This window comes from Sminthopsis crassicaudata, chromosome 3, assembly GCF_048593235.1.
Source record: "Sminthopsis crassicaudata isolate SCR6 chromosome 3, ASM4859323v1, whole genome shotgun sequence".
NCBI lineage: Eukaryota > Metazoa > Chordata > Mammalia > Dasyuromorphia > Dasyuridae > Sminthopsis > Sminthopsis crassicaudata.
The window spans coordinates 456,136,955-456,164,258 of record NC_133619.1 but is presented as its reverse complement, the minus strand read 5'-3'; the positions used below and the strand labels follow the sequence as shown (position 1 = coordinate 456,164,258).

The 27,304-nt window shown below is 35.3% G+C and overlaps 1 protein-coding gene across 1 annotated transcript in view; it reads right to left on the bottom strand.

Annotated features, from left to right (window-relative positions):
• PLA2R1 (phospholipase A2 receptor 1) overlaps positions 1-26,477 on the bottom strand; it is a 178,670-nt gene extending 152,193 nt beyond the window's left edge. The window contains exon 1 of the mRNA XM_074303317.1: positions 26,065-26,477. Coding sequence (XP_074159418.1) covers positions 26,065-26,203 — 139 coding nt within the window. The 5' untranslated portion in view covers positions 26,204-26,477. The remainder of the gene's footprint in view (positions 1-26,064) is intronic.
• Between the last annotated feature and the right edge of the window lie 827 nt (positions 26,478-27,304).

Sequence of the window (27,304 nt, the reverse complement as noted above, 5' to 3'; positions counted from 1 at the left end):
AGCCTCTAAGGTCCCCTCCAGCTCTGTCTTTATGACTTTATATTTTTATAATTTTATAAACAAGATGAAACCACCCATTTCCAAGACATCCTTGTTTCTCTTCTGAGCAGCACCATCTTTCCCACTATCTAGGTTAGCAACCTTGATGGAACCCCTGATACCAATCTCTACCTCATTCCATATATCTATTCAGTCAACAAATCTTTCCATTCCAATCTCTTCAGGTAGAAATAGGTAGATTTATCCCTTTCACTTTATTCATAAGGCTTGTTGTTATGAAACTATTTTCAGTCATATCTGACTCCCTTTGGGGTTTCATGGCAAAGATACTGGAATTAAATTACCATTACCTTCTCTAGTTTATTTTACAAATGATAAATTGAGGTAGACAAGGTTAAATGACTTTCCCAGAGTCACAGAGCTAGCGTGTGAGGCTAGAATTCAACTCAAGAAAATAAGTCTGTCTGACGTAAGCCTGACATTCTATCCATTGACCCACCTAATTGGCCCATTCTTAGGCTTACCTTATTATTAATATAAGAAAAAAAAAGATTATTTAAATAACCTCATGTCATCCCATTGTTTACTATCATGGCATAATCTGTCTCCTATTCCTGGAAAATACTCCCTTTTCATTCCAGCAGCATTTTCTACAATTAGTCTATCCTCATACTTCCAGCCTTCTTCCCTTCTTCCCTAAATTATCTTGCATTCAGTTTGCTTCCTCCCAAGAGATTTTTAATATCCTCAAAAGGAGGGACTGTTCTCCCTTTCTCTGTAGTTTCCCTTTATCCATTCTAGAATAATAATTGATACACAGGAAGATTTAACAAATGCACACTGAATGATTGCTCTAAATATTATTCCATTGGCAAATCAAGCATTCCCACAATGAATATCTGAAGCAGTCTATTAACAAGCATTTATTTTATTGGTTTGAATCCTGTGATACATCCTTAATGTATTTTAGGGGGTAGCCTCTAGAGCAAGCCATTAGCTGGCTTCTTTATGATGTGGTTCACCTTCTGAAGTTTTTCTCTACTCCAACCTCCTGATCAGAATTCAGCTTAGAAAAAACGTCAAAATCTGTCATTTGTTTTACTGTTTATAATAACTTGCTGTCCATGATAAATGTGGAAATATGTATAGAAGAATTGCACAAGTTTAACATAAATTGGATTTCTTGCTGTCTAGGGGTGGGGGTGAGAGGAAGGGAGGGAGAAAAATTTGGAACACAGATTTTTGCAAAGGAGAATGTTGAAAACTATCTTTGCATGTATTTTGAAAATAAAAAGTTATTACTTAAAAATAAGCATATTAAAATAACTTGCTACCTATTCACATTCACCATGAGTTTCATCACTGTTTTCTGCATATAACTCTTTAGAGACTGTAATGTTCCTTGACCCACAGCCATGTAATAACGTTGGTAGAATATAGTCATTAAAAAGATGGGTCTTTGTTTAATTGAAAAATCTGAAACCATTTAAATAATTTTGCAGTTTGCCAAAAGGAATCCAGCCTGCTTTTTCTTTCCTATTTCTTTTCTAGGCTGAAATCATTGTCTAAGACTTTATGCAGTAACTGTCTTATGTATGTGTGTATGTGTGTGTGTGTGTGTATATATACATACACATTCACAGAAATAAGTACATATATGTAGATATAGATACATATGAATATATGTACATATCTGTGTGTATTATATATGTATATATAATGTTTCTATACATACATATATGTACATGTGACTGACAATGTACATATCTACATATATCTAAGTATCTTTACATCCATATGTATGCACATATGCATAAATATGTGTATATACAAATATGTACTATGAAAAAATGAAGTAAAGTTTATTATCAAAGAGGTGAGCAAAAAATGAAGATATGTAAGAGATAACGGCTCATCTATATGTTGGTACCTTTCTAACAAGAGAAATTTCCCATCAAATTGAGTTGTCCCTTGTAACATTCTTATGGGAATAAAAAGAAAAAGAGATGAGATAGAGATAGATGGTTTGTGCTCCACACAATGGGAGGGAATATCCAGATGAGATTAAAGATCCATATGTGTATCTGAGTCTCCATTTTTTTTAAAAGTCATTTTTCTTCTCCTCTGGATAGTAGGAGTCTTCCAGATACTTTTCTCTAAGAAGCTTTCTCCATGGAGAATTACCCAAGTGAAGTCAATTCTGATAAGATGTTAACTGATAAGCCTTGAAGTTTTAATGGTCTTAGAAGTATTTAACAGAAAGCTTTTGAAACCCCAACACTTTCAAGCCCTAAATGATTGACTAGTGGACCAAACATTATAGGGAACTGATACTGTAGGCAGCTGGGAGAAGATAGTCTTTTATTGAATGGGATTACAAAGAGGAAGTCAGAGTGGATGATCAAGAATAAGGCGATGGAAGTCACAAATTCTGACACAGTTCAACTTCATGATCTTAAGGTTCCCATTTTAAAGGGGAGGAAACTCAAGCCAATAGATATTATGAAACTTGTTTAAAGTCACATGGCTAGCAGGAGATAGATGGAAGATTTGAACCCACATTTTCCAGCTCTATTTCTTTGCTTCAGTCCCTTAAACATAATACTAAGATGAATTATCCACTGTATCTCTTAAAAAAATAAATAAAATAAAATAAAATAAAATAAAACAAGCATGATAGAAAAACTAACCCAGACTGTCTGAACTTATTACTTCAGTTTTAGCATTTTGATTTGATTATCTACAGTTTAGAACTCTGGTGTCAAATTTAAACAGAAATGGATTCCTGTGGGACATAGGGACTTGAAGACTAAAATATTAACATTATCTAGGTTATTTTGTTGTAATTCAGTAGTGTCAGTCACGTCTGACTCTTCATGATCTCATTTAGTGTTTTGTTGGCAAAGATATTAGAGTGTTTTGCCATTTCCTTCTTCAGCTCATTTAACAGAGGAGGAAACTGAGGCAAACAGGGTTAAGTGACTTGTCCAGGGTCACATAGTAAGTATCTGAGGCCAGATCCGAATGCGGGTCTTCTCTGATCCGAGGTCTGGTGGGTATCCAATGTGCTCCTGAAATGTTTTTTTCAGGATCCCTATCTATATTTTAATGTATTTTTTAAAAAATTATTAACTATTTCCTAATAACATGGGAATTGCAAATTTGATATCTTTGTTTTGGTATATACCTTTTGAACTATGACTTCTAATTCTTTTCATTCAAAAATTATTAAAGTTCATGATTTTCTATCAATTTACTTTTGTTAAATTGTAACTTAAGTGCTTTTCCCCCTAAACAATATACCATCCCTCCCCTATTTTGTATTTCTTCTGCTGGAAAACTTCTTTTCCTTCCTCATCCTTGTATCACCCTTGACTTTGAGTTTTATTTTCCCTCCCACACTTCAGGAAATGGTATTATCTCCAACACTACAGGCTTTCTAAAATTCCTCTTCTGAAACCTTTTGTGTTTTTTTCTGACAGTTATTTCCTTTTCTCTATAATCTCCCTCGATCATACCTCCCATAGTCCAAGAGCTACAAAATCCCCTTCCCCCTGTGACAAAGGAAGGGAACCTGAAGCAATCCAATGGTGCTCTAGTTTTGTTTCATTTTGTTTTGTTTTGGTAGGCTGGCCTTGTTAACCAACCCTACATGAAGCCAATAAATCCTTTCAATCTCTGTCCTCTTGATTTTCAGCTTACTTCCATCTTGCTGTTTTTCTCCTTTTTCACTCACTTAGGAATGACATTCTTTTTTACCAAACTATGTCACAGACCCATGGTGTTTCATAGAAAAATAATAGAGGTTCTGAGAATTTTACAGTGCCAGAGATATTTTCCCCCTAAGTATTAAATATAAAATTATATATATATATGTATATATACTTATTACATTCATCAGTTTGTTTGTTTGTTTGTTTTGAGAGGCAATTGGGGTTAAGTGACTTGCCCAGAGGCACACATCACATTTGAACTCAAGCTACTGGCTCCAAGCCCATTGCTCTATCCACTTCGCCATCTAGCTGCCCTCATCAGTTTTTCAGTGTTAAAAAAATAACACACAAAACTTATGTTGCCCCCAAATTCTTATTATGCAGATAGGTCCAGTGAATAGAATATGGGGCTTAGAGTCAAAAAGACTCATCTTTCTGTATCTAAAACACTTCCTATTTACTCTGGACAAGTTATTTAACACTGTTTGCCTCAGTTCCTTCATCTATAAATTAAGCTGAAGAAATAAATGACAAACCACTTCAGGATTTTTGCCAAGAAAACCCCAGATGCAGTCATAAAGAATCAGATATGACTGAACCACAAAAAATTCCATGCTTCCATATCTTCTGATACAATATTTTTGGATTCTGCCAATATATGTCAAACTCCAGAGTTTTCCAAAGCCAAATGAGTTTGGTTAGGTCTTACCATGTTGTAAAAAACAAACAAAAAATTAATCTTAGCTCCACTATAACTCTGTTATAGAAACTTCCTCTCTATGTGGATCATCAACATATGATCTTAACACCTTGCCTAAAGGTACTAAAACATTTGGTGACTTCTTTTAATCCTATAGTTTGTATTTGAATTTGAAAACATATCTTCTTGATTCTAAAGCAAAATGCGCAGTGTCATCTTGCTTCTTGGTGATGCTTCCCAAAACTGCTAATTCTAGAAACTAAGGCAATATGCTCCAAAAAAAGCAACCAAAATGACAACTGATCAACCAACTGACTGTCATTTATAAAGCATCTACTATGTGCCAAGGCTTCATTAAGCACTTGAGATACAAAAATAAAACCATCCTTGCACTTATGGAGCTTACATTCTACAGTGGGAGATATACAACTCTATAAGTACATAGTGAATAGATACTTGTGGGTTGTGCAAAGTATGAGCAAATATTTCATACCATCTCCCATGTGCCCAAATGGTAAGTTACATCTGGTCAACGGGAAGCATGCAGAGCACTTCTGGGCACTCCCTCTACAACCTCCCTTATTGTTCATCCATTGTTGTTGAAGAGGACCGACAACATCAGGAGGAAGATGTCATGATATGCAAGTGTTTTAAGTGAGGCACAAATGTGAAAAGTCATCAGCTTTACCCTCTCCTTTAAAGTCATCAGAGTCCAGTGACAAGACTGATGGATGGCTGGTGATGACCCTGGATGCAGTGGGAGACCTTGGCTTTTTTAAGCTAACGTCTTTCCCAGGTCCTAGGCTGTCTGAGGTAACACCTATTCAGTAGTTAAAGGCTAGGTAAGAATTGAGCCAAGTGATGTCCTAGTTTGCCTTCACAAAAGAATCAGTCTGGAAGGGGAAACCACTTACAGTGTCTGGCCAGAATAGAAACAATTTCAATTACACTTTCATTTCAGAGAATAAAATCCAAATAAGAAACCAGGTGTGGCTTAGACTGGGAGTTATTATTGGCCAATCAGTAAGAGCCAGTGTGATTTGGGTTTAAAGGTAAAGTTAAGTAGTTCCCTTTGAACCCTGATGGGCTTTATCAAAGCTTAGTTTTCCATATAAAATGAATACCAAGTAGACAGCCAGGGAAATTGCTTGGGTCTCAGAGATGGAGTGCACAGTTGTCAAAAGGGTCAGAAGATCAGTGTGTCAATGGACTAAAGATTACAAGATGGAGGTTAAGGTGTAAGAAAAATGGAAAGGGAAAGGGCAACTAGGGTTTGTATTTAATTTAGGGTACTTAATTCTCGAGATAAAAGGGAGATACTGGGGTTTATTGCATAGAATGGTGATGTCCTTTATGAAAATAATTTCTGTGAGTAAATGGAAAGTATATTGAAGTGAGAAAGACTTGACGCAGACAAACCCATCAGGAGCCTATTGAAAATGTGAAGAAAAAAAGAAAATGTGAGGCAGTAAAGGACCAGTGTGATGGCAATATCAGAGGGCAAAAGAAGATATATTCAAGGAAGTTGAAATCTCAGACCTTGGCAACAGATTGGCTATGGGAATGATTGTGGGTGGAGATAGTGAGGAAATAAGGATATTTAACAAGGTTGTGAGCCTGAGAGACACAGTACATGGTGTTGTAATAAAGGAATGGTTAGGGAGAAAGATAATGAGTTTTGTTTTGGACATTTTGAGTTTAAGATATCTACCAATGGAATTTCCCCAAGCCCATTCCTATTAAGTTAGATTAAACTAGATAAAGGGTTTTATACTTGTAGAGGATTCACTGAATGTTAACATTTTTCTAGTACCTCAGTACCCATCTTTAATGTGGAGGGCGGGGGGAGGAAAGGAGAGAAGGAATGTTGGTGAGGGAAAGAAAAACAAACCCTTTCCCCTTTTTACAAAGTAGTTTTAAGACAGAGGAGGATGCAGAAGGTAGTATCTGAATAATTTTTTAAAGCTAAATTCAATATGAAAAGAGAATCTGGATTTTCAGTTCACAAGACCCTCTGGGAGAAAAGAAATAGAAAATTCTATTATTGGGCTTATAAGAGTCCATTACCAGTTTGTGAAGCAAAGATAGGCAGGGCCCAGAAGGGGCTCACCTTGGATAAGGCTATTGTGGAAGTATTGCAACTTCTTATTTTAACTAATTATCCATATTCTTAAAGATTTTCTTACCCTATTTCTGGTTCACATATGTACTGTAATTAAAACAAGATCCTCTCTCTTTTCTAAGGGAAGATTCTTTCTGTACTTTTGTGCCTCACTGATTAACTTATAATTGAACTGAAAACATTTTTCTTTCCTTAGCCTTTAATCACTTCTCCTCCATCACTTGGCAATGGCTGAACTCTATAATACTAGCTGTCACTGTTTGTGTGAGAAGGCTGTTTACAGTACTTTGCTTTGTTTTTCTTTTTCAGGACTACACTGAGATATAACATCTCATTCTCTGGAGCATCTTATTAGCAGCAGCAAGTTACAACAATGCAAAATAAGACACAGCTGACAGATACAGAACCCTATTAAAATTTCCTCACAAAGCCCTTACACTTTAGTGCCCAAGGGGAAATGATTCCAAAGTTGGATCACCCAAAAATGCAGGAAATGATTTCTTCATCGTTCTTCAAAGAAAAATTAAAAAGCTAAGCCGAAAAAAACTGTCCATCTTCATTGCTTTGAATATACACTAATCTTATTTTTAATTATATTTAGTTAAACATATGGTGTTTTTTTTAAAATCAAAACAGAAAGTATATTAGATGACAGCTATACTGTAGTTGCCTATTCTTCCTCTTCTGAAGAATAAAAATATGGGAGGAAAATCTGCCAGAGTGGGGGAAAGGAAAGGGGGTGGGAGGAGGCAGAGAATGACAAAGACAGAGAGGCAGAAAGAGAGAAAGACAAAGAGGGGGGGAATAAAGGAGGAGAGAGACAGACAAAGATAAGGGGAGAGGGGAAGAGACAGAAACAGATTATGATTGAAAGATTGTTCCTTTGATTAACAATGTTTACAAGCAGAAGAGCAGAAAAGAACAATGAACTAGAAATCAAAATATCTGTTCTCGAGTCCCAGGCATGCTACTAACTTAGCTGTATAATCTTGGGAAATCACTTTGCCTTTCTCATCCTCAGTTCCTTTAACCAGGAAATGAATGGCTTGACTCCATGATTTCCAAGGTCCACCTGAGTTCTAATTCTCTGAAAGTAATGAAATCTAATGCCTATAAGATGTTGCATATCATGCTATCTGGAGCAAATTTGCTGGGTTTATCTTATTTTAACTAAAGAAAATAAAACAAAACACAATTAGGCAGGCCCTTTCAGCCACTTTTTTTTTTTTTTAATTTTTTGCTGAGACAAATAGGTTCAAGTGACTTGCCCAGGGTCACACAGCTAAGAAGTGTTAAGTGTCTGAAATCAGATTTGAATTCAGGTCCTCCTGACTTCAGAGCTGGTGCTCTATCCACTATACTACCTAGCTGCCCCTCAGCCATTTCTAACAAAGGCTTAATGCAGAGTTTACTTTTCTACAATCAATCGAACAAACAAACATTTATTAACCATTTAATACATTCGTTCAAGGTACCTGGTAATGGCAGTATGAAGTTTCTGTTCTCAAAGTAGGTCATATTCTGTGGTGAAAAAAAAATATGCATGCATACATATGTATGTACATATATACATACACACACATACATAAACATAAGGTAGTTTGGGAGTACAGGAAGGCTCTAACAGTTGAAAGGAAGACCAGGAAAGACCTCACACTGAGCTAAGCTTTGCAGAAAATTAAGAATCCTAAGAAGAAGAGGTAAGGAGGGAGGGATATGTGGTACAGCTCATACAAAGACAAGAAGGTAGAAGACAAAATGCTGCGCTGTGAGGAGTAGTTTGATTGGACTATAGGCTGTATGATGGAGAGTAATGCATAGCGAAGCTAGAAAGATAGACTGGAGGTTGACTGTAAAGAGCTAAAGTTTCAAACAGGAGATTGTATTTAATTATGATAGTTTGCATTTATATACAATGCTTTAAGGTGTACAAAATGCTATATAAATGTCATGCCTTTTGACATGAAAAGTTGTTCCCATTTTAATATTGGGGAAACTGAGGCAGATTGAAGTTTAAGTGACTTGGTCAGGGTCACATAGCTGATAAATGTCTGAGATGGAATTTGAACTCAGATTTTCCTGACTTCAAGTCTAATACTCTATCCACTATGCCAATTAGCTGACTCTTAATAGGATATCACTGCAAGACATAAGACAAACTTTTAAGTTTCTGTCTTAGGAATTTTAATTCCTATTTTAATAGAAAATCAAATGATAATATCTACATTATATATATTCACAATTTTTTCCTTGTTTTGCTGTCATTGAAGATCATTGTCACTGATTTATTTCACTAATTAAATCCTTTCTCTTTCCCTTGTGCTTAGTTATACCATCACAAAATTTCTTCCTATTACTTTCTTATAAAAGTAATTTCCCCCCTTACTCTGTTATTGCTCTTTAATTGCTAATATTTTTAATTATTTCCATCTTAATACAAATTATACTGAAAAATATATTAAAATTTGTTTGAGGTTATAATCCAAAAATATTACATATAAATAGGGGAAATAATAATTTCTTGGACAATATAAGTAAACCTTTATCATTTAAAATATTTTCTCTTTTCATTCCTTTCCTTTTAAGGTATCAGAAACAATAGAAACATAAGAAGAGTATAAAAATGGAAGGGTTTTCTAATACTGTATAAGATAGACTAGCCAGCTAACTGAAAGTGGAGGGAGGGAAAGGCTTCAATGGATTTCTGAACTAGAGAGTATAACTTCCTTTCCTTTCTGGTAACGGTGAAGCTACTGTTGTATGTGTATTTATATGGAGCATGGAATATCTGTGCTCATATGTGCTTATCTAATAAAACTATATGGCACAGTGGATGGAGCACTGATTTTGTAGTCAGGAGGACCTGAGTTCAAATCTAGTTCCATATATTTATTAGCTGTATGATTCTGAGCAAGTAATTTAACCCAGATTCTTAATGCAGCTGCTAAAATAAAGAATAATAAAATGAATTTTTTTAAAATTAAGAGGAGGGGATCTAGGCAGTTCCCTTTTTGCCTTGGGGTAAAATGAAGAATTTATAAAGTCTTTTCCAATTCTAATTTATATGATCATGAACAATTCAGCTCTAGTTCCTGTTCTTTTAAAGTGATTTAAGCACTTTGATTTTTCCTCTTTTTGTCTTTTGGGTCCCAATTTATAATAGCAGAAATCATACAAATTTGTTTTTATGGAAGTTTAATAAATTATTTTAAATGTGATTTCTATTGTGGCCCATTTTAGAAATGACAATTTTTTAATTACTGTGGCGTATTTTAGCATGTATAGGGAATAGAAGCAAAGAAAGTCTTTCTTCTAGAGAAAGAATTAATATATAATAAAGTATTTATAGTGCCATTTTTTGTGGTTGTAAAGAACTTGGGGAAGCAAAATGGTGAGGAAAAGGCAGGGACTTACTTGAACTCTCCCCTCAATCCCTTCAAACAACTTTAAATAATGCCTCAAAATTGTGAAAAACAATATACAGTCATATTTCCCTAGCGGAGGAAAACTGAAATATGGAACTGAAAGTAGTCCAGAGGAGGAGAGTAGGAGAGTTCCTGAAACCAGTTGGGAACTAAGCAAAACTGGACAAAACTAGCTATATAGTTTAAAAAGCTGAAAGTAGGACAAAAGTCATAGTTTAGGTAGAGTATGCATGCTTAATTGCTTAATAAATATTAACTTCTCTTCCCCAAAGGGAGCTAAGACTCATTTTAATGGTCATACAATTTTTGTAGTGAGAGGAGGAACTTACTAAGTAGGAGTATGTTGTAGGAGGATCAAGAAAGGATATTATTAACCTCATCACCCAACTACTGGGGAGATGGGGGATGGACTTTGTGGCCAGGAGAAAGCCTAAGATTATGATCTTGCCTCTGTAAAATGTTTGCTCATTTTGAGTTTCACATCCTCTTCCTGCAGGAACATATTAAAAGTTTCTCTGGGAGGATAAAAGAAGACACCATTGAGCAAGGAGAGAGTCTTGTCTGGGCCAGACCTGGGGCGGCTCTCTGGAGGAAGAAAAATTTTTACTGTAGGTCAGAGTTGGCAGCCGAGAGATTGAGTTGAGACAGCAGATCTCCTCCCAGAGAGCCATTGGCAGTCTCTGGAGACAACAGAACTTACATATTGGCTTCACTCATCCTGATTTTGTTCATTTAGTGTGCCTTTATTTCGGGTTCAGAATTTTGTTTTCAAGAAAAATAAATTCTAGAGTGACAGAGCCCACAAAAGGACATGGTAAAACAATTTTTCCACATTTAGAAGATGGGCAGAAAAGAACTGTTGAACCACATTGAAAATAGAGCATAGTCCAGCTCAGGCAACACCTCAGCAAGCCAGCAGGTTGAACCACTAATCAGAAGGAGATTACAGGGATCCCTCTGCTGGCACTGGGGGTAGGACTCTTTTTACAGTGCCTAAACTCAGGTCCAGGTCACAGTCCTAAATCTCAGTTTCAGAGCAAGGAGGAATATTAGTACTCCAGATTCTGTAGCCACAAAGTCATCATTCCAGTGTGAAAAAGAGTGCTTATGGTTACTCGCAGATCAGAGCACAGGCCAGGAGAGTAGTTAATATACCTGTCCTTAGAATGCTGGAAGAACTAGAAATTTATTTATTTATTTATTTATTTTATTATAGCTTATTATTTACAAGATATATGCATGGGTAATTTTTCAACATTGACAATTGCAAAACCTTTTGTTCTAATTTTTCCCCTTCTTTTCCCCCACCCCCTCCCCAGATGGCAGGTTGACCAATACATGTTACATATGTTAAAGTATTTGTTAAATACAATACATGTCTATACAGTTGTTTTGCTGCACAAGAAGAATTGAACTTTGAAATAGTGTACAATTAGCCTGTGAAGGAAATCAGAAATGCAGGCAGACAAAAATAGAGGGATTGGGAATTCTATTTAGTGGTTCTTACTCATCTCCCAGAGTTCTTTCCCTGGGTGTAGCTGGTTCAGTTCATTACTGCTCTAGTAGAATTGATTTGGTTCATCTCATTGTTGAAGAGGGCCAGGTCCATCAGAATTGATCATCATATAGTATTGTTGCTGAAGTATATAATGATCTCCTGATCCTGCTCACTTCACTCAGCATCAAGAACTAGAAATTTGTAAGTTCCTAGAATTATCTCTGAAAATACCTACATAGAAAATCTGAATGATCTCTCCATTCAGGAAGCAGAGCTTCATTTTAACAGAGTTAAAAGTTAAGAAGTAGGCTAAAAAATGAGCAAGTGGCAGAAAAAAGATCCTGACTACATAAAGTTATTGTCGTGACTAGGAAGATTTAAAAAAAGTCAGAAGAAGATAAAGTAAAAATTGCTATATCTGAAGTCTTAAAGAAAAATATGAATTGATCGCAGGTCATGAAAAAGCTCAAAAAGTATTTTAAATATCAAATGACAGAGGTAGAGGAAAAATTGGGAAGAGAAATGGCAATGATGTGACAAAATCATGAAAAATAAATCAACAGCTTGGTAAAAAAGGCACAAAAATATACTGATGAAAATAATGCCTTAAAAAACAAAATAGGCAAATACTAAAGGTGGCACAAAAATCCAGTGAAGAAAAGAGTGCCTTGAAAAGCAGAATTGGCCAAATGGTAAAGAAGGTACAAAAGCTCAATGAAGAAAATAATTCCTTAAAAATTACAATCAGGTAAATGGAGGCTAATGACTTTTTGAGAAATCAAGAAACAATAAACCAAAACCAAAATAATTTTTTTGAAAAAAGACAAGATGAAATAGCTCATTAGAAAAAAGAACTGACTTGGAAAATAGATCCAGGAAAGATTATTTTAAAAATTGGACTACCTGAAAGCCATGATCAAAAATATTCTAGTCAGCATTTTTAAGAGCTTATTAAGGAAAATACTTTCATTTTCTAGAACCAGAGAGTAAAATAGAAATTGAAAGAATCCACTATCATCTCTTGAAAGAGATCCCAAAAACTCACAAGAATCTCAAATTCCAGAGCTTCCAGGTTAAGGAGAAAGCATTACAAGCAGCCAGAAAAAAAAAAAATAAAAAGCAAAACCAAAAAAAAAACCAAAAACATTTAAGTATAGTAGGTAACATAAGATTTAGCAGTTCCTACATAAGAGGATTGGAGTAATATGATATTCTAGACAAAGGAGCTAAGATTACAATGAAGAACCATCTGCCCAGTAAAACTGTTTAATCCTTTGAAGACAGGGTGAGGCATGGAAATCCAATGAAGCATTTCTGATGAAAACACTATAACTGAATAGAAAATCTGACTTTCAAATACAAGACTCAAAAGGAACATAAAAAGGTAAAGAGACAAGGGAATTTAATAAGGTTAACTATTTATATTCCTACATAGGAAGATGATATTTGCAACTCCTAAGAACTTTTCCCTTATTAGGGAAGTTAGGAGTATACATTGACAGAGAGAATGGATATAAGATAAATATGATGAGATGATTGTCAAAAAAATAAAAAATAAAATTAAGGGATAAGAAAGAGGAATACCTTGGAAGAAAGAAAAAAGGAAAAGTAGAATGAGGTAAATTAGCTGACCTAAAAGAAATGCAGAAAAGCTTTTACAGTGGAGAAGAGATAGGGAGGGGGAGAGTTTGTGTACCTTAGCCTCATTGGAATTTATTCAGAGAAGGAATAAGAAATACACTCCATTGGGTATAGTAATCTATCTTATCTTCCAGGAAAGTAAGAGGGGAAAGGGATAAGAGAAAGGGATGAAACTGATAGAAGGAAGGATAGATTGGGGGAAGGAAAGTCAAATAAAATACTTTTGATACAGGGTGAAAAGAGATAAAGTAGGATAAATGGAGAAAATAGTAAGCATAACTATAAGAAACAATGGATAACAAGTTTCTTTGATAAAGATTTCACATCTGAAATATACAGACAACTGAGTCACATTTGTAGAAAGACCCATACCTCAACTGATAAATGATCAAAGGATGTGATATCTATTATCATATAAAAAATTCTCTAAATCACAATTGATTAGAGAAATAGAAATTAAAACAACCCTGAGCTATCACCCCAACCTACCAGATTAGCTAATATGAGAGAAAAGGAAGATGACAAATATTGAAGAGAATATAGAAAAATTGAGACACTAATGTCACTGTTGAAACTGTATATTAACATATTAATTCAATCATTCTGTTCAATAATTTGAAACTATGCCTAAAGGGCTATAAAACCCCTTGCCTAAGCAATACTATTTCTAGAGCTGTATCTGAAAGAGATAAAAAAAAACAAAAAGGAAAAAATATCTATGTCCAAAAGTATATATAGCAACTCTTTATGTAGTGGCAAAGAATTGGAAATTGAGGGGATGGCTATACTGAGGGATGGCTGAACAAGTTGTTTTATATGATTATGATGGAATACTTTTGTGCTATAAGAAATAACTAGTAGGATGCTCTCAGAAAAACCTGGAAAGACATACATGACTGGATGCAAAGTGAAATGAGAAGAACCAGGAGGACATTATATACAACAATATTTATTGTATGATGATCATTTGTAAATGATTTAGCTGATTCTCAGGAATAATTATATTATAATTATAGAAAACAATGTTGAAGGACTTATGATTAAAAAGAGAAAGAACAATGGAGTCTGACTACAGATTGAAGCATATCTTTTCTTTTTCTTGTGGGATTTTTTAAAATGTGTTTTCTTTTTACAAGACGACTAACACAGAAATGTGTTATAGAAGATAATTTTGAAGGACTTATGAGTAAAAAGAGAAAGAACAATGAAGTCTGACTACAGACTGAAGCATATCTTTTCTTTTTCTTAGAGGAATTTTTTAATGTGTTTTCTTTTTACAAGATGACTAACACAGAATTGTGTCTTGGATGACTGTACATGTAAGACCAGTATCATATTGCTTGCAATGTGTGGAGGAAAAGAATTAGGAACTAAATTTTTTTTAAATGTGAAAATTTATATTTACATGTAATTGGGGGGAAATAAAATATCAAGTTAAAAAAAAAAGAACTTGGAATGAAGTGGGTACCTATTAGTGGCTGACAAATTGTGGTACAAAAATGCAGAGATGTTATTATGGTTTCAGCAATTATCAATATGAGGCATTCATGGAAACTTGGGAAGATATGAAAGAATTGATGCAGAGTAAAATAAACAAACAAAAAAGCAATATGTAAGATAACTACAATTTTGTAAGTTAAAAAAATACCAAAAAAGAAACTCAACTTTGAAAAACAATGACAACCTTCATTTAGGAGAATTGATAATGAATCCTAATTCTTAGTAGAGAAATGGTAGATTTCAGGGGCAGAATTTGCATATACTGGGAAATGCAATCACCATACAGATAGGTTTTTGCTTAACCATCTATCTTTGTTACAAGATAGAGATCATTTCAGGTGGTAGGAGGCTTGTAACTAGGAAATATTGATGTAAAACAAAAGAAATTCATTTAAAATAATTTATTTATACATCTTAGCAACTATTTTATTTCTGCAGAGTTACAGGAAGATATAATCAACATTGACATGCAAACAAAAAGAAATCTCAGAAAATCTGATAATAGTCTCAGTGCTGAAGTCCAGAGCAAACACTCCTGGTTATGTATTTTAAAAACACAATTTTGTGTTCCAAGTCATTAGCTTGGGGCTTCCATTTTTTGAACAACGGTTACTAAACCACCTAAGGATAAAGAAAGAGGTGAAGTTTTCAGGGAAATAGCAATAACAGATTAGAATAACTGTTGAAACTCATTGAATAGAGATTCAAAGTACCAGTTATGAGAACTGGGAAAAGGAAAATAAGTAGAAGAGAAGTTCGGAGGTCACTGAAGTTGAGAGACTTTAAAGGCATATCCAAATGGATTTTTGTGTCACAATAAAAGGGAGTTCATTCAACAGGATAGATCTGATCATGACTTTTCATCACGTTCTAAATTTCAGCTAGGTCCCAATTAATGAATATAATAAATTTCATGAACTGATAATTTAAATTATCCTTGAATATTTCCATTGGCCAGAACCAACTAATATATTTATATATAATTACATATAATTATAACTTTAAATAATACAATCATTTAATGGGATTCATGATTCATCATGGCATTCATTATTGGGACTAAGTAACACAAAAGTATGGTAGCTAGGTGGCATAGTAGATAGAGCACTGGGTTTGGAATCAGGAAGATTCATCTTTGTTAGTTCAAATCTGGCCTCATTTACTAGCTGTTTGGCCCTGGGAAAATTATTTAATCCTATTTGCCTCAATTACTCATCTGTAAAATGAACTAGAGGAGGAAATGGCAAACTACTGCAGAACCTTTGCCAAGAAATTCCAAAACTGGGTCATGAAAAGCTGGACGTGACTGAACAATAAAGAACAACACAGATGCATACATGGTATTCAATGGTATACATAAATCATTTCCATTAAAAAGATTGTCAATTTTATTACTGTGACTTCCTTCTGAATTAGCAATATATTCATTTCTACTAGCTTAAGAGGAAATAGGGACATAGGTCGTTAGAGACTAAAAGAAGTTACCACTTTCTCCATAGTATCTTTGAGTTATCAGAGTTTAGCATAGTACTTAAAAAATAATAGCCTTAATTTTCAAAACACATGCAAAGATATTTTCAACATTCACCCTTGCAAAACCTTACGTTTCAAATTTTGCTCCCTCTCTCTTCCAACCCCCTCCCCTAGACAACAAGTGATCCAATGTATATTAAACTAATGCAATTCTTTTATATATGTTTCCATATTTATCACACTGCACATGAAAAATCAGATCAAAAAGGGAATAAAGATAAAGAAAAAACTAAGCAAACAACAACAAAAAAAGATGAAAATGTGATGTTGTGATCCACATTCAGTTCCCACAGTCTTCTTTTTGGATGTAGATGGCTCTCTCCATCACAAGTCTATTGGAATTGTCCTGAATTATCTCATTGCTGAAAAACGCCAAGTCCATCAGAGTTGATCGTCATATAATCTTATTGCCACTGTGTATAATGTTCTCTTGATCTACTTATTTGACTCACAATCAGTTCATGTAAGTCTCTCCAGGCCTTTCTGAAATCAGCTTGCTGGCCATTTCTTAGAGAACAGTAATATTCCATAACATACACAGACCATAAATTATTTGATCATTCTCCAACTGATGGGTATCCACTCAGTTTCCAGTTCCTAGCTACTACAAAAAGGGCTGCTTCAAACAATTTTGCACATATGGGTCTTTTCCCCTTTTTTATGATCTCTGGGATACAGATCCAGTAGAAACATTAGCAGAGTGCTTAAAAAAAAATTACATGATGATTTTGCTGTATATTTGAAACAAACAGCAATTTGTATATAGATTTGTAGTTTCATGTGCAATCATCTTTTTATTGTTTGATGTTATGAAAATACTTGCTTTATTCCATTAATTAAAAAACTAATTTAAATAACTTGCTTCTTGATTAAGGCAGCTAAGTGGTACCATGAATAGGTGGCATAATTTCAAATCAGCCTCAAATCCTCATTAGTGTGAATTCCTGGGCAATTAGCTTAATCTCTATTTGCCTCAGTTTCCTCAACTGTAAAATGAAGATAATAATAGTGCCTCCTGCCCAAGGTTGTTGTGAGAATCAAATGAGATATTTGCAAAGTGTTTTAACAGTGTCTGGTACATGGTACATACTAAATAAGTATTATTATTATTTCTCAAATGAAATTGCTGTCTCAATGGTTATTAACAATCTCCAAGTTCTCAAAATTATTAGACCACAATATTTATAATTGGAAGGGAGATTAGAAATCATCTAAATTATAAGAAAATCAAGTGACTTGCCCAATATCATATTAGTGGTAAACAGCAAAGCTAGGATTCAAATCCTATTTCTGAAAAATGCTTTTTCCTCTATACTAGGGCTAAATACCATAACTTTTGGTAGGTCCTAATTCTCCTGGGTTTCTCAATAGTATGCTTTTTTAGACCTTGAGCCAAAACAATAGGCTCTCGTGTTTGTCTTTCTACCTTTTCTTGTGTGTCTTCACTGGATTTTCATCATCTCCCTAACTTCTCCAGATCCTCTTTTTCTCTTTTCTCATTTTCTTCCTTAGCAGTTCTATTCGCTCTCTTGGCTTCAGGTACTACATATGATGACTCTGGAAATTATATTTCTAGGACTGATCTGCCTTCTAATTTCTAAACCAGCATGTGTAACTATTTAAAAGACATCTAATCTGGCACTTTAAACTTCAAGATTATAAGTTGAATGTTTTGTATCTGTAATGGTTAGAGAAGGAAATCCAGAATAGAACTTTAAGGATGATGGCTCACATAGGTGCCCTTACTTAGGATGCAGCTTTAATGGAGGGGAGAAGGCAGGTATTTTAATTCATCATTTTTGCTATGTTCTTGCCAATTGTGTTTATTTTTATGTTGCAAAAAATCTCTAAATTGTCAATTAACTTGCACAAGTTGTGGTTTCATATAACTCAACAGAGTTAATATTAAGATTACTGTCTATACCAGCTCTTCCTGACTTCACTACGTTTGCCTGAGATACTGCAGTTCATCCATTCTGCCATTTCTGCAACCTTCATATGCTCCTTGATTCTTTTCTTCTTTCTCATCTCTTATCATATTGTGATAGACTAAGAGCTGGAAGATACCTTAGAAATCATCTAGTAGTCAATAGACATTTATTAACAATCTTCTGTATGTTAGGCATTGTGCCTTATAAGCACTTGAAATACGTACAGGAAAAAAAAAAGACATTATCTGCCCTTAAAGGAACTTATAATCTAATGAATGAAAACAATACACAATGGAAACTGAAAAGTGGAAGGAAAAGAGGTAGGAGGTATCCAACCATGGATGCTGTCCAGGAATGAAGGAATAATACAAAGAAATCCAAAAGAGTGCAGAGTTGGAGAAATGAAGAAATGGTTGGCCTGGATCCTCTCCTTAAATAGAGGTTTGGAGGTCATGGCTCTACCTCACAGAGAAACAAAAGGTACAGGATAAGTTTCAAATGAACAAGTCTAATTGGATCTTAAAGGATGATGAAGTTACCCAATGATGAATTTCTGGGTTGCACAATGGGGAATTCCCAATAAGTTCAAGATATAGAATAGGCTAGAAAATAGTGTCTGATCTTTTACAATCTCTGCATTTATAGATGTGAAAAATGAAGACCAGTGAAGTTAAAGTCTCATATTCAATCAAGTGTTTTTAGAAACAACTAAAAAGCACTCACATCCACATTACTCTTTCTATTTCTATTGACATGTGCTGGTACATATTTTCATTCCCATCCTGAACTATTGCTTTAAGTTCTTAATATGGCTTTCTATATCCAGTCTTTACTTCCTTCAATCTACCCTTCCTACAAAACCTAAATAACCATTCTTCACTGAAGAATTTGACTTATCAATACAATAAGTAACTACAATTCCATGACTGATGACTAAATCTATGTCTTGACAGAGAGTGATAGACTTAAAATATGAAATGAGATACATTTTTGGATATATATGGATATTCAGACAATACTAATTCAGGAATAGGAGAAGGTCATGATGAGACCTGTACTTTAGGAGTATCAGTTTGATAGCTGAATGGAAGATAGACTAGAGCAGGGAAATAGTTAAGGCAGGAAGAGCAACTAAAAGGCTTTCGTGATATTCTAGGCATGAGGTTATGAGAGTCTGCAAAAGGGTAATAGCAATGTCAGATGAGAGAAAGGTGTGTGTGAGAGGGAAGTTGCAGAATTTTAAAAGGAAAAACCAACCATGATTAGATAGGAAGAGTGAGAGAATGAGGAATTGAGTGTACGACCTAGATTGCCAACCTGAGGAATTTGAAGGATAGTGATGCCTTTAACAGGGAAGTTTGAAAGATGGCAGGGGAGAGAGAGGGATTGGGAGGAAAGATTGAGTTGAGAGAAAGTTAAGCTTTGAACATGTTAAGTTTGAAGTATCTGTGGATCATCTAGTTTGAGAGGTTCAAAAGCAATTGGAGATATAATTGGAGAAAAGAAAAGAAGGCTAGATAGAGTAAATCTGAAAATCTATAGAAGATAATTAAAGTTATGGGATATGATGAGACTACCTAGTGGAACACTACAGAGAAAGCCCAGGACACATCATTGAGGATATCTATAGTTAGTGGACAAGACAAGATAAAGAGACTAAGAAAGAATAAGCAGATAAGTAGGAGAAGAACCAGGAGAAAGTAATATACTGGAAATCTACAGAGAAGAGAGTATCAGGGAGAAGGGAATGACCAATAGTGTCAAAGATAGAAGGATGGTCAAGAAAGATGAAGATTGAGAGAAAGTCATTAGATTTGGCAATGAAGAGCTTATTAGTAACTTTGAAGAGAGCAGTTCCTGTTGAATGATGAAGGCAGAAGACAAACTACAAAGAGTTAAGGGGAAAGGAAGTTGATTTTCTAGTTGAAGAAGAACAGAAAAGCAAAGAGGATAGCTTTGAAAATTATGTGTTGAACTCATTATAAAGAAAACTTGACATAATAAAAACATATGGTGTCAAAATAAATTTTCTTGACCAGAGATCTAATCTTTCCATTCCTATTGCCTAATAAGTAAATTTCAAACTCCTTTGTTGGGTCATTCAACATCTGTCACAATCTGGCATCATTTTATCAATTGTATCACTCATTGCTCTCCTTAAGAAGCCATCTACTCCAGCCAAAGTGAACTATATTCTTTCCAAAAGGCATTTTTTCCAGCCTCTATAACTTTTGTATACTACTCCCTGCCATTGAAATATCCTACTTTCTGTTAAATTCCTATCTATCTCCAAACTTCAACTCAAAAGCTCTTTTCAATGGGCCCTGACTGATCCCCTGTTGATAACAATCTTTCTTTTCAGGTTCTACACACAAAATACTTTGTTTGGCTCCTAATATAATCAATGTATAATATCACCTGCTGCAGTTATTTATGTTTGTATCTTATCTAGCATCAGTAGGACAAGGATCAATTCTACTTTATAGTTTCTTCTTTTTCCCACATATACTATGATATTCTAGCATTTGGATCATAGTACCATAGATATGATCTGCAAGCAACCTTAGAGACCATTTAGTCCACCCCTTTCTTTTTATACATAGTGTTTGAGGTACCCAGAGTGATTCTTAGATGTCCAAGATCAAACAGATAGCTGTAGACTTGTAAATTAACCAACTAAATTCATGGTTTACAAGTTTTGGTAAGGTTGATCAGTTTTTTAGGGATTGATCAGCAATGGACAATCAAGTTTTGGATCCATGATTAGACCCCAGACCAAGGGAAGCCATATCTTGTTGTAACAAACTTGACATCTCAAGATCATAGTTCACTATAGAGACTATAAATGTAAAGTACACTTGTTCATTGGAATAAATTGGGTGTGTCTCTGTGTGTGTAGGAGGAAGTAGGATTCAAGTTCTTCTCCTTTGTGTTATAACCAGAGAAAACACTATGATGATGAAATCAATTATTATGTTATCTTTGACCATAGCTTGCAAATCCCTAGATTCTTGAAGGTCAAATATGTCTTGATTTTTTTTAACTGATGCAAATTGTATGGAAACTACTAGTAAACATTTATCTTTTCTCCAATTCCTCACCAAATTCTCATAAATTTTAGCAAAACTTATTTTAAAGAATATCATACTATTCTTGTGGAGAAGATAGGAGAAAATATACCAGATGATAATAAAGTGGGATAGATTCTGAGCTAATCAAAAAATTCTCTCTCTCTCTCTCTCTCTCTCTCTCTCTCTCTCTCTCTCTCTCTCTCTCTCTCTCTCTCTCTCTCATACACACACACTATAGGATATGACAAATTTAAGTTTAACTTACATTATCAATATTTTTGGAAGGTTAGAGAATCAAAAAAAAAAAAACAAATTAAGCCCTGACTTGTGGGTATTGCTGATTTCCAATGTGTACATATTCACACTGGAAATTTAAACTAACTCTATCCTGACCTTTTTCTCTACTCCTACCCTACTCACTCTCTTAGAGTAGGCTCTAATATAACTGTGGATGATTCAAAGAATAGTTGTTTATGATTTAATCTCAACATGGTGTTCAATCTCCAGTGAAATACACTAAGGGTCTATATTTCACCTTGAACTATTTTACACTAATAGTGATGAGGGTAAGGAAAGTTATGTTCATCAAATTTATAAATGACACAAAACCAGAAATAATAACTAATCCAGTGGATGGCAATCAGGATCTAAAATATCAATAGGCTTGAATTAGTAGGTTAAATCTAATAAGATGAAATCCAATAGTAATGGAAAACTAAAATGTTGAATACTAACGTCTTATAACTAGATTAAAAAATATGAAATGGGATAGGCATAAATAATTTTCATTTAGTCTAAAAAAAGATTTTGGGGTTTTAGTGGACTGCAAGCTCAAAATGAGTCAGCAATGTAATGTGGCAGCCAAAAAGAGCCAATGCAATCTTAAGCTACATTTAGAGAAATAGGATATTTCCAGGAACAAGGAGATGATTATCCCACTGTATCCTGCCCTCCTCAGACCTCATCTAAAGTACTGTGTTCAGTTCTGGACACCAATTTTAGAAGGAATTGATATATTGGAGCGTATCCAGAAATTGGCAACCAGTATGGCAAAGGACTTTCAGTGCAAATCATAGGAGACTCAATTAAAGAAAGTGAGCATATTTACTCTGGAGGAGATCAAACTTAGAAAGAATGAGATACATATGTTCAAATATCTGAAGGGCTGTCATTAGAGCAATAATTGGATTCATTTTATTTGGCCCCATAGTGGAAAAGGAATGATAGGCAGAAGTTACAAAGGGAAAAATTTAGGATTTACATAAGGAAAAATATCTTGAAATTAGAATTGTCCTTAAGCAGAATGGGTTTCCTCTAGAAATGGTAGGCTTCCAGCAGAAGCTGGATAACCACAAACAGAGTATGGCAGAGTGAGCATTCCTTTCGGTTATGAACCCTTTGGTTCTGAAATTTGGCGATTCTTTGGTGGTGGATAAAGAACAGGTCTAAGAGTCAGAAAAGACTAGGATTTAAGTCTTACCTCTGATACATGTTGCCTATATGACACTATGTGAATAAATCACTTAATTTCTCCTGAAAGTTAGTCAAGTAGTGGCAGATTTGTATTGTATAAGGAGTTTTCTTATTGAAAGCAGATAGTCCAATCAGAAAAAAAGTAGGGAGTATTAATTAGTTGATAATAATAATAATAATAAAGGTTTAAAGAGTCAGAACCACAGATTTTCAGTTTATCTGTATAACCCTGACTGCCAACTTTTCACCCTATGTCCTGTTGTCTTTCTGTGTATCCTGCTTAGGCTACTGAAAACTTGGAACAAATATCACATTTAAAAACAAAATCTAAATAACTCAAGAAAGTATAAACTCAGTGAGAAAGGACTATGCCATCTATTCTAGGTTAACTATTATATAGTGTCATGGATTTAAAGCCCTTTAACATATATTAATGAATTTGACCAATTCAATATAAGATAGTAAGATAGTATATTACAATTTGTTATATAATACTACTTCTACATGACTGCTCTGTTCTTGGGATCATTAATGAATCCTTTCCAGAAGTCCAATGGACTAATATTTAGGGTAAAAAGACCTTTTTGTGGCCTATCCCATTGCTATTACCTTTTACCCAATACCCCCATTTGCTCAGCTAGGGTGCTTGAAAGTTCATAAATCTTGGGTGAAATGGAAGTCACTAACTCCACTCTTTCAGGTAAGATATAAGACCTTCAAGATTACCATCTACACAGCTATTACCTCTAAGCTTACCTCTAGGTTTTATTATCTGTCCTATTTCTCTGCTTTGCAGTCCCTTAGCAGGATCATCATTCTTACTAAAATAACCTAAAGAAAAGAATCTTGGACTGTACCATCCATTCAGGTGCTGAACCCTTAGGATTTGCAAGGTTTTCTATCCTCTCTATAGATAAACTTTCATTTATATGTTATCTCCCTCAATTAGAGTGTGAGCTCCCAGGGTACATGGGGCTATCTCACTTTTTCTGTTGGTATCACCAGGGCTTAGCACATAGTAATCATTAAATAAATGCCCTTTCATTCATTCAGCATAGCATAGCAAATAGAGGGCTGACTTTAGAATCAGAAGAGCCTGGTTACAATTCTCTCTTTAAGCATACACGCTGATGTATACACATATTTATGTGTCTGTGTAACCTTTAGCAAGTCATTAAAACTATCAGTGTCCAATTCAACAATTCGGTACTATAAGTTGAAGAAGAGATGCCAATTGCATTAGTAGAAGTGAATCTCCTTACCTTTTTTTTTTTTTTTTAATAGTTTTTATTTACCAGATATATGCATGGGTAATTTTACAACATTGACAATTGCCAAACCTTTTGTTCTAATTTTTCCCCTCCCCCCCACAGCAGGTTGACCAATACATGTGAAATATGTTAAAGTATAAATTAAATACAATATATGTATACATGTCCAAAAAGCTGTTTTGCTGTACAAAAAGAATCAGACTTTGAAATAGTGTACAATTAGCCTGTGAAGGAAATCCAAAATGCAGGCGGACAAAATTAGAGGGATTGGGAATTCTATGTAGTGGTTCATAGTCATCTCCCAGAGTTCTTTTGCTTCTCCTTACCTTTTTACCCAGAGTTGATATAAGCTGATGAAGTCATAAGTTTGGTTTGAAAAAACTGATTTGACAGATCTCTTTAACATTGCTCCTAAGAAATTCCCTGCCTCCCCAAACATCATTTTGCTTAGCATCTTGTTTTCAGGAACTCAGCAAAGAATTTAGACAGGTTATGCTTATTCATAGGACCATAGATTTAGATCTGGAAAAAACCCTTCATTTCACAAGACACTGAATCTAGGACAAATGATGTGGCTGGCCAAACCTTTAAGGGTTATTTCAAATTACTTTGTATGTAATTTATACATGACTGTTTATGTACATGTTTCCTTCAGCAGAAGATGTATGAGTAGTGCAGTGCATAGATTAGCAGATTTGAAGAGCTGAGTTAAAATCCAACCTCAGATATATGATCTTGGGCAAATAAATATATCACTTCATCTTTTTCAGCCTCTCTCAATTTCCTCATCTACAAAATGCATGTAACAATAATCTCACAGGTTCTTAAGAGTATCAAATGAGATGAATTGTAAAGTACTTTGTAAATTTTAAAGCACTATTTAAATGCTAGTTATTATTACACAAATGTATTCTCATTGAAGACAGAAAAAAAATTTTTTTTAAATTTTCTCTCCAGAGCTTAATACTGTGCTTGGTTCTTAAGAAGCACTGGGAAATGCATATTGATTGTGGATTGATTTGTCTAATTACATAATTAGCAAGAGGCAAAGCCACCATTTTGGGGGGCCCTCTATTTCAGATGTAGTGTACTACATTCCAATCCCATTTCTTCAAAGGCTTTTAAAAGGAACAGATTTAGGCAATTATGGGACTTTTCTTAATAACCTAAATCCAGGACAAGAAACACATGGACATATGCTGGCATGGAATGGCTACACTTAGGAACAAGAGCCAGGTTTTTTGAATAAGAGCAATGATTGGAATATATGAGGTGCAGAGAAAGAACTGGGCAGAGTTAACATAGGAAGAGAATGAACATCTGAAACAGCTGCCCATCCCAAGGGATTTTGTTCAAAGACTAGTTCTTCCAGAGAGAAGCAAAAGAGATAAATAAAGAGAAATTATGATTTCTAAAAAATATCAACGCAAGATTGCCTACCTCCTATCTATATACCAGCGTACAAGAACTGCCACATCTTCATAATAACTTTGATTTCATAGATTTCACAGATTCACAGTAAAGCAGGAAAAGATAATTTCGAAAGAATGTCATCTAGGCTCAGCATTTTACAGATGACCAAAAAAAAAATCCAAAAAACAAAAAACAAAAAAATAAACAGAGGCACAGATACTAGATGACTTGCCTAGGGTCACGCACAGAGAATTGGTGGCACACGTGGAACTGATAAGATTCAGCCATAAAGTCACGACTTCATTATTTTTTTCTTTTTCCCCAAACAAGATAAGTTTACTCTTTCTCCAGACTCAGTTTATTTCCCAATTACTTCCCACAAAACTCACACCCAAAAGTGAAGCTCTGATTTCATCTAGGAACGATCAGCTCAGCCCCAGTCCTCAAAAGCTGCCCAGCAAAAGTTCCCACGAACAAGCCGAGTATCCCTTCGGATTGGAAAGAAGAGGTGGGGCAGAGCAAGATTGGGGCGCATCAGTCTGCACATCTACACAATCCTTTCATCCAATCATCCGAGACCCTGTAGCAAGAGGAAATTTTTTTTTTCTTTCTCCCAAAACAGAGTGGCCAAGGCCCTTCCTAAACCTCTTCCTTACTATACTTTCTCCCCTCAGCTTTATCCTCTCCGCTCCTTCTCCCCCTTCCTCCCTACCCCCCCCCCCCCATATTGCGAAGTGTCAGATAACCATCCTGGGATTCTTGGCTGCACTTACCCAACAACTGGCTGATCCGCTCCTCAGTCAGCGTTAAGGAGTCGTCGAGGCAGCTATAACCTTGCCCCTGCAACAGCAGCAGCAGCACGGACAACAGGGTTGGCAACGCTAACCAGGGGTGACTCCGTTCCCCCCACATGGTACCGGCTTCTCCCTCCCCTTCCTATAGCCTGGCTGAGCCACGACTGGAATCCACCTCCAGAAAAGCGGGGAGGCGAGCCCCACACCGAGCAGTGGTAGCTGGGCAGACAACCAACTTGCTTCGACTTTTTCTGTCCCCTCTTCGCCACTCTCTCTCTCACTCCTTAAATTCCCTTCCCTTCTCTATTCCTTTAACCTAGACACCCCTCTTTACCCACACCCTCAGGCCGATTGATGGAGGAGGAGATACACGCCTCTCACTCCGCCCCACTAACTCAGGACTGGGGTACTAAAAGAGCACAAACTTTTTTCCCCGCCCTACTCTCTCCAGCTTGGAAAGGGAGGAGGAGATCGAGGAGGTGGGCCTATCCCATCCCAGAAATTCTTGGCTTTGGGGCGGGGGGAGAAAGAAAGTAGAGGTACAGACAGGAGCAGCACTGTGCTCCCTCTTCCCCTGCTCCTATCTCCCCAACCACCTATCTTCCTCAGTCCTAAACTTTCCTTTCTGAAGGAAAGTAGGGTAAACTGATCTCTGGCACCTGGGGCACAAGAACGACTCCTGATTGAGTCCTGAAATATTACTTTAGATTATGATCTCCCTGTATTTTATGTACATACATACCTACATATACATATTTACACACATATATAAATACATATACTCCACTCATCACACATATAGATATAGATAAATTTACTTTGAGAATTGTCTTTTAACTAGATAGTCAATATTTATTGTGTAACTTTACTGGGTTTGTAACATCTCCCTATGTACTTTAAAGGTGAAATTATAATCCATTGCCTTGAAGTCTTCCCCACTTTTTTTCGTTCCTTAATTGTATCCCTTCCTGAAAACTGAAGGCTAGAGTAGGATGAATGAATGAATGAATGAATGAATGAATGAATGAATGAATGAATGAATGAACAGGACTGTTTATTGAGCATATGTTTGCATGTGATCTGGTCTCTACCAATCCCCTCTGACACCCTCTTTTTTGGCTTCCTGAAATTATACTCCCATGCATATCTGCCTACTTTGGCAGCTAGGTAGTTGCAGTAGCATTGGATCTAGAATCAGGAAGACTGCGTTCAAGTCCAG